This window comes from Musa acuminata, chromosome BXJ3-11 (genome assembly GCF_036884655.1).
Source record: "Musa acuminata AAA Group cultivar baxijiao chromosome BXJ3-11, Cavendish_Baxijiao_AAA, whole genome shotgun sequence".
Classification (NCBI taxonomy): Eukaryota; Viridiplantae; Streptophyta; class Magnoliopsida; order Zingiberales; family Musaceae; genus Musa; species Musa acuminata.
The window spans coordinates 31167295-31176253 of record NC_088359.1 but is presented as its reverse complement, the minus strand read 5'-3'; the positions used below and the strand labels follow the sequence as shown (position 1 = coordinate 31176253).

Below are 8959 nucleotides of genomic sequence, written 5' to 3'. Positions count from 1 at the left end.
AAAGAAAAAATAAAAATCTCCCCGAGCCGCCGCAATCTGACATAAATGGACAGGTTGGCAGTGTATTAAAATATTTTATAATTAAAACAGCATCGTTAGTCATTGATTAACAGTTATATAGACTATATATAAAAACAATTAAAATGTCTGAGACCGGGTTCGAACCGGGGACCTCTAGTGTGTGAGACTAGCGTGATAACCAACTACACCACCCAGACATCAGTGTTTCATTCTTAATTAAAATAATATCATTAGTCATTGATTAACAGTTATATAGAATATAAAAACAATTAAAATGTCTGAGCCCGGGTTCGAACCGGGGACCTCTAGTGTGTGAGACTAGCGTGATAACCAACTACACCACCCAGACACAAACTCGGTGCTTAATTCTTCTCATAAATCTTTTGATATAATAAAACTACTGTCTCGGTTAATTACTGAAAGATGCACTCACGGTGGGTTTGGTCCATAGATCGAAAACATATATTTCATGATCTTTAGACTTAATAATTATCATGAAATTAATTAAATTCAAAAAATATACATTGATCCATCAATATATGTTTTAAAAGAGGAAATCAAATTTATTGATAGATATTCAGATAGAATTTTAGGTTTTTTTATCCCTTGATTTGACATATTATATTGCATATCCTCTATTAGTTAAATGGGGAGGAGTTAATTTTGAATTTATAGAGATAGAAAGAATATATTTATCAAGACATTAAATCAGAGTTAGAATTTATCTATTATAAAGACACGAGTCACATATTTTATTATTAATAGATATGATAATTCAAATTAAATTTATCTTTTCTCATACATCAATAAGATTTAAATAATTTATTAATCATCATTAAATGTCATATGAAACCTAATGGTCATCTGAGTTGTATTAATTTTGACATTCTCCACTTTACCCTTCTAACATAAATAAACTTCATGATTTAATAAATCATTAAACAAAGACTATTATGTCAAATCCTTTCACGTAATTATCAAAGTCATATATCTTTAATAAGTATATTATTAATATGACTAACAGTAGTTATATAATCATTAATTTAATAAAATTTTTCAAATAGTGTTCAACTTTTTTTTTTTTTTAATGAAAGGGAGGCGGTTAAAGATAGTTAAAGGTTGCCCCCGTTAAGAATATTTCATAAAATATTTTACTCTTTTACGATCAGTATAAAAGTTCATCTCCAGAAAAGGGGGTTGACTTTTTTTTACTACTCATGTCTTCACTTATATATATCGGGTTACTAATTTGATCGTTAGATGGGTCGAGTTGAAAAATCTCTCTCGACTAGGATTTTCATGTAAGTGATACCTCGAGAGCTCAATGTTTTCACATCGAATGCATCTTAAACAACCCTATACATATGAGTCTAGGCCATGTCGGATTGGCCAAGATATTAACGACTTCTTCTCTCATCGTTTTGGTAGTAGAAGAAGGACACGATGTCATAGGAACGACCATCAATTAACTCTCCTAATGAGTGAAAAGGCTTTGCTCTCAACTCATAGTACTTTCATCTAAGGGGACATCAACCATCCTTTTCACACATACGTGCATCCACCTCGATACAAACGTTGATATGATACTGACATTTATTCAATGACAACTCTCTCACCTTTAGGAACAACCCCAAGCCACTTGCTTAGTTCCCGCTAAGGTATTCTTAAATCTCACTCAAAAAGTATAGACACTACCAAACATGTTACAAGTTATTGCTCCACTTTTGCCCTAGTTAACCCAACAAGCAATGCCACTAGCACAATCACCATCACTGACTCCACCATGATCGGCACCCGTCAAGGTTCCCCGACCCGACATAATGCTGACATCCCAGGAGAGCCCAAGACCCATCGAACTATCAATCCAGGTGGCACTTTGGTCCATAATCATGAAATTTAATGAATTGCACCACCACTCTACCTTCCCCGAAACCGAGACCCAAATCGATGGAGGATTCCTTATAAATCCAACTACAATAGATGGATTGATATTTGGAGGAGATGCAATAAGAGTTCTAATAATCAAAAGGGAAAGTGATGATTGACCCCATCTTGAGTCAATCGTTGTTCACCCAAAAAATCCAAGAGGAATCAATTCCAATGAACCTTCGCCTCCTATCCTTGAAAACATTCGATAGATAGCAGCGCTGACCCGATAGAGCATATTATATCTTTTCGTGCCCAAATATCATTGTATGACACTTCGGATGCACTGATGTGTCACACCTTTTCGACCATGTTAAGAGGCCCAACACAAGAATGTTATGCCCATCTAAAGTCACTTTCCATCAGTTCTTTTACCCTACTCATTAAAGAGTTTGAACTTAACTTCCTCGGGAATATAAGTTTGTGGCCATCAATGGCAACACTTCTCAGACTCCGATAGGAGGAGGAAGAGACACTCACAAACTTCGTCACCTGATTCGTGAGTGAGATTTGAGGCATGCTAGATGCCCATCCGTCACTCATAATATAAACCTTTCTGATTGGGCTAAAGCCCACTCGTCTCTTCCAATCGTTCATAGAGAGACCATCAACAATTTACCAGAGGCACTTCAAAGGGCCAATTAATACATCACCATCAAGGTAATGGTCTCAAGTAAGTGAGGAGTTACATAAGAGGCTGAAGCAAGAGTAGCCACAATCAATCCCAACTCTGAGGTCACTATGGCGAAGGAGAAACAAATGACCCGAGTTACCTCACCCAAGGTCCAAGTTGACCCTTCTAAATTTCACTAGAACTGAAGTTTTATTGTATATAAAAGAGAATGGGCTCTTAAAAGACCCTTACCCAATGAAAACCCATTGGCAAAAAGAGATAAGTCCAAATATTAATGGTTTCACCGGGATTATGATCATGACATGGAGGATTGTCATGACTTTAAAGCACAAAATGAAGAACTCATATATTAAGGACACCTCTAGTAGTTCATCTAAAAACATCGAGAACCCCCACCTCGACCTCAAGGGTTGGTGGAGAGGTATATTGATGTTATCATTGGAGAACCTACTTCTAAGGGAGATAACTCATTGGGTCGTAAGGCTTATACTTAAATTATCATTAAAAAACACATGAGGATGAAAGATGACTTAGAGATAACCTTCAAGGAGAAAGAAACTAAATATCTTGACTTAAATCATGACGATGCCTAGATAATTTTTGTATTAATGATTAATGCTCGGGTGAAGAGGATCATAATTGACATAGATAGTTATGTTGATACCCTCTACTTTAATGCTTTCTAAAAACTCAAACTATCAACTAACAACCTTACCTCTATAATTTCTTTATTGATGAGGTTCACTAGCGATTCTATCTTGCCTCTCGAGATCATGAATCTGCATGTCATATTCGAAAACGAGGTTTGCTCCAAAACAATACTAGGTAACTTCATTATGGTGGATATCCCCTCAGCATACAACGCGATTATAGGCCCGACCCACATTGAACAAACTGAGGGCGTTAATGTTAAACTACTACATCATGAAGTTTCCAATGAGGATCGACATTAAAGTTGAGAAGTAACCCAAGGGAGTCACTCCATTACTACCTAACGACTCTCCATACCGAAAATTAGGCCTCCACGTAATAAGAAAAGAGATAGAGACTCCACCTTCGCCCGAAATAAAAAGGTCGAGAAACCCAACCCCCGGCTTATGCCTAGGCATGGAAGCCGAGAAGTCTGGTCATCACCTTCATTCAGGGAGAGAGATCGGAAAAACCTAACCCTCTTCCCCCAAGCATGGAGGCCAGAAAAACAAACACATGCCTTTATCATGGCAGAGGATCATGAAGCCAACCCCCGCTTCACCGAGGCATAGAGAGAGATAGTGCTTCCTTGCTTCGCTACCCATCGACCCGAAAATTTCCCGCATCCAAAGAGAGACCACACGATCCAACTCTTCCGCCCACCATCGCTCCTCGGTGGATACTTGACCCTCCATAACCACCCTCCTCGCCACGGGTTGCCGCGCACCCTTGTCGTCTGCTGTTCGTATCCCTCGATTCACACATCCACGCAGCACCCATGGAAGCCTAAGAGAGGTCGAGAAACTCGACCTCTGTCTTACGCCGAGGCATAGAGGTCAAGAAGTCCAACCCCCACCTTCACCAAGGCAGAGAGATCGGGAAACTCGACCCTGCCTCCGCCCGAGGCATGGGGGTCGGAAGCCCGGTAGACGACAGTTCTTTTCCAGACTCACGGCCACGTTACAAGGATCTATGACTAGTCCGCTAAATTGATGAGATGAATCCGGCCTCCATATTTATAAACACAAACCGAAATGTGCCAGATTTCATCAAACACCCTAAAAATCAAAGCGTGTATTGCTGACAAAAGAGTAGATTAAGAGCATAAAACCAGGCATTTGTCAATGCAGCAAGAATCTGACAAATCCAGGAAACCAGATTTGATATCAAACAAACAGGAAGCTAATTATGATTCCATTTCCCTCATCCGAATTCGAATCAAATGAGGTAGAAAGATATTGCACCTTCTCTTTCTCGAGATCGGTTGGAAGGGGCGCGGGCGCTCGGATTAACCGTGCGAGGAAGCTTTGCCTGAGGGATCAAAAAGCAAAAAGAAGCCGATATAGATTGGAAAACCTCCGACGCAAGAGTCAAGAAAGAGAGATCGGCAGGGGATTGGAAGACCTCAGTAGCAAGGAATTCGTCGTCGCCGGGGGTGCCAAAGAAACGCGATCAGCGGAGACCCTTCGGGGTTTACGATTTATAGGGTCGTCAAGCCGGTGGAAACAATTCGGACTATCAAAACCGTCCATCACACCTCGAGATTTGTGGACTAACCTGATAAGTGGAGATGTATAAGGACCGACCGGACCCGCCAGTCCGACCGGAAATCCCGTGAACCGGTCTGGTGACCACAGATCAGCTTGATTATTAATCATTTAGATGTTGATTGATGACTATGAGATATGGTCTATTATTATATCAAAATCCAAACTCGGATCAGATTCCACGTATAGTAGTATTTATATGTGTTATATTGTTACATAATAAAAGGTTCCCATCATTGTTATCCTCTGGCTATCTTCAAGTAACTAAAACGAACGTAAGAAGGGCACCAACAAATTAAACAAATAAGTTTGTGATCGTGTCTTCGTTATCTTAATAGCCTTAGGAAAAGATCAAATATTAATGACCTTGTAAATGGAAATTATAGTTTTATGGTTATTGAGAAGTTAGCTAAGTACAAGAGCTCAACAGACTAACACTCATAAAAGCTAGCAAAAGTCTTTTCCACGATGTTTGAACCTCAAAGGATCACTTCCAAAATAAAATCAACCAGAAAAGATCCATTTGAGCCAAAGAACACATGCAAAAAAAGGAGACAGAAAGAATTCATCCATTGAAAAGAAATAACCCATAAACTCTGAATGATTCTTAGCGTACAGAGACACAAATGAGTAAGAAAGAATAAATTGAACATGGAATATGGGAGATAAAGAAAATTACTTCAGTTAGCACTTGCAGACTAGTTATTCATTTGCTGGTGAATTTTTTTGATCATATGAAGCATATCTTCCACTTCTAATTGTAAATTGATCCACAATGAGACCTTACTAGGTGACGCTCAATCAATCTTGTGATAGATGAAGAGAAGCAGAGGACTTTGGAATTTTGGCAAAAGTAGTTACAGTTTTCACAGAGGTTACACAATCTGGATCTGGTTTCATGGAATGCAATGTATGGCAGGTGAGAATTAAGTATGTGAGCATTTCAAATGAAGAATGAGTTTAATAACCTTGAATGTTCGCATCATTGTCAGAGACCACATCGATTGGTGTCACAGAAGAGCAATCAAATTGATCTGACTTCGAACATCCATTTCCAGCATCATCCTCCTGGCTGGCATTAGTTTGCAAAGTTAAACATGAATCAAGAAGAAGATAGACACTGAAAAGACTTTCCAAAAGTAACGCAAGAATGGAGTCTTTACCTTAGAACTGAATGAGCAAATGAATGCTGTCCATCACAGTCGAGATTGATATCAGCTAAAAGTTCCGAAAAGGAGAAATCACCATTCAAGATGTCTAAATCTGGAAGATCAAGTTCAAAGTTCCCAGACATTTCCCCTTCAGTTGAAGGTGTCAAACTGTCAACAGCAACTGGTTCTTCTGAACTTGTCTCGATGTCAGGGTTATCAAAGTCTAATTTCCCTTTTATATGCCCCCTTTTGCTCTTTGAATTTAGATTGTAGGGTGAAGAAATATGGTAGCTTCTCTCAACAGCACAACACCCTGCATGTTTTATAGGGCTGACTATGAGAGTTTCAGAAGCAAATGTGGAGCAATTGAATGGAACAATTTGCTGCTTGGAGTTGCCACCATCAGTGATCGCTAAAGGTGTATTGTCCGATGGGGAATCTGATTCATGAGCTTGAGATTGGAGTGCTTGTGGAGGTGTTCTGGGGGAGGAATCGACCTGGCAATCAGATGGTTGACTGAACAAGCCTTTTCCCACAGGCAAACCTCGAACGGGAGGCTTATTTGTCGGAAAATTAGTTGGTGTTGACTTGGAAGCTGAAATATCAACCTTTTTAAAAGTTCTCATGGCCACTGTTTCTTGATAGGACAATGCAACATCTGAAGGTGCAAGGAAAATATAAATTCTTGTGAACAAGAACATTGTAAAGTGTACATAAGTGCTCTTAAAAATGATGTTACCACCTCCAGTTGCAGATGATGCAGCAGGTGATTGAGTACGCGGTTTCTTCGGGTCTAAAGGAAAGTTTGTAGACAACTTCAAGGCCTTTCTCTTGCTGCCATTCGAAGAAGACATCTTCAAGGCCTTTCTCTTGCTGCCATTCGAAGAACTAGGCATCGGTGATGAGTTGTTAGCTTCTAATTTGTGAGCAAGCTTGATGGATGGTTGTGCATACTTCACGACTGGTGTTCTATTTACTGTATGACATGCACATGAAACAACCATCAAGAGCATTTCAGTGAAATCATACATTTCGAAGTGATAACAATTCCAAACAGGCTCTCATGAAGCAGACAATGGCATAAATGGATCCATTTCAAAATTTGAAATGCCAAATTCATCCATTACATCCATGATTTTTGCCCAATTTGAGGAGGCAGCAATAGAATAAATGGCCCTATAGGAGATCCAAACAAACTAAAAAAAGATTGACTTCATTACTCTATAAATATTGAAAGATGGACCTATGTAGTGCACAAAAAAACATTTGAAAAGGGACAAATGTACGGATCAAATTTGAGGAGTCATAATCATCACTTTTTAATTTCTCAACAAGACACCAAAAGATTATTGTCATTGATATTATCAATTCATAAAAAAAAGGCTCCCATCAATAAGAGGGGTTTGGGGAGATGCAGAGGCCTCCATCAATACGAGATCTAAGGATACTCAATATATATGTGCAGTTTTACCTCTAAATATAGAGAGTCTATTTCTGTAACTCGAATTGGTCTCTCATGCCAAAAAAGAGCAGCCTTACCATTGTACCAAGGTTTGCTTTCAACAGTAGATCATGAATTGGCGATTGCCAATTCGTCAACATGTCGATTAACCTTTATATTTCAACTGATAGACATAAATTGACCCAACTACTAGCATTTATACACTCATACATCTCTCGTGAACATCGATTGGTGCCATGTATATTTCAAATAATGCAGACCTATATCTTCCTTGCTGTTTTTACCGTTTCTTAGGAGCAAAACAGCAAACAGTTGAATAGCATCGGTGACAAACAACAGGAGATGAATATGGAGAGATTTGGAGCCCGAGGTTATGTACCTGCAGGGGATCCGCTGGTGCCGGAGTACAATGCGGGAAGGATCGGGGTCAAGGGGACGGCCACGAACTGGGAAGGGAGGAGAGGTTGCGGGGGGAGATGTGCGGTCCCAGTGGAGTGGTACAACCGCAGCACCTCCTGCATCCCCTGCAAAGCCATCTCCACCCTCCGCCTATCCTCATCCAACACCACCCGCTGCTCCTTGAGGCTGATGTACTCGTCCAGCATCTCGTCCAGTCCCATCAACCCCTTCGGCACCTGCACCGCCCACCCGAGCTTAGTGCTACCACGGCAAGACGACAAATAAGGGAAGGAGAGATGGACGAGAAACGGTACCTCTTTGACCTTGGTTTTGGAGAAGAGATCGGAGGTTTCGGAACGGAATGCGGCGAGGGTGGCAGTGAAGTGGTGGTCGGCGAGGTATCGGTCGACTATAAAGGCGATCTGGACGGGGGTGATCCTCCCGTTGCCGAGATTCTCCGGCTTCCTGTGTTTGCCGCCGCCGTGCTTGGCCATCGCTGGCTATCGACCGATACAACGGGAGACGAGCCCATCACGAGGGATCGAGAGGTATATATGTGGGAGCAGTGGGTTAAAAGAGGAGGGAAAGAGTAGGAGAGAAGGGAGGAAAGGGGGAGAGTGGGAATATGGAAGGCGGAGGTGATGGAAAGAGCGGGAGCGTCCCAAATTTAAAACGTCTTATCCGGGACGACGCAACCCACATTAAGAGACGTTGGTTCATCCACAAATACACAATAATATTATTTTGTATTGTTGAGGCAAAGACATGAAACGAATTTAAATATAAAAATAAAAAAGAAAATCGAACAAAAAGAAGTCTTACTTATATCACTTGTATTATATATGCGAATAGAATTTAGACAAAAAAATTTTATTATTTTCATAAATATAACAAAAGGTTGGATACAATGCTACAAAACAATAATATTGTGTATAATTTAAAACTATGAGGGGTGTATTCTCATCTTTTATGATTGGATGACATTTAATATTTCAGCTGCAATGTATACCGATCGTGTTTTTTGGGTAGTATTCTAAGTAATAGAGAAAGCGATAATACGAGCATTGCATCGCTGACTTGCCCAATCGTGAGCCGCCATTTAGAGTCAACATGTGCGTAAGAGCTTGTG

The 8959-nt window shown here is 40.1% G+C and overlaps 1 protein-coding gene and 2 non-coding genes across 4 annotated transcripts; all 3 read right to left on the bottom strand.

Annotated features, from left to right (window-relative positions):
- Positions 1–144: 144 nt before the first annotated feature.
- Positions 145–218, bottom strand: TRNAV-CAC (transfer RNA valine (anticodon CAC)). The gene has a single exon. It is a non-coding gene; the product is annotated as a tRNA-Val (tRNA).
- A 78-nt stretch (positions 219–296) lies between these two features.
- Positions 297–370, bottom strand: TRNAV-CAC (transfer RNA valine (anticodon CAC)). Its single transcript has one exon. It is a non-coding gene; the product is annotated as a tRNA-Val (tRNA).
- A 5085-nt stretch (positions 371–5455) lies between these two features.
- LOC103972296 (uncharacterized) lies at positions 5456–8449 on the bottom strand. 2 transcript variants are annotated; one of them, XM_009386585.3, is made up of 5 exons: positions 8145–8449; positions 7811–8066; positions 6712–6945; positions 5982–6627; positions 5456–5890 (listed from the first exon to the last, which is right to left on the bottom strand). In XM_009386585.3, exons 1-5 carry the CDS (start codon positions 8322–8324, stop codon positions 5779–5781), a joined length of 1428 nt encoding a protein of 475 aa, XP_009384860.2. In that variant the 5' UTR covers positions 8325–8449; the 3' UTR covers positions 5456–5778. The 2 variants fall into 2 exon arrangements, with proteins under 2 accessions (XP_009384860.2, XP_065029616.1); XM_065173544.1 differs by having other exon boundaries at positions 5982–6945.
- Positions 8450–8959: the final 510 nt, after the last annotated feature.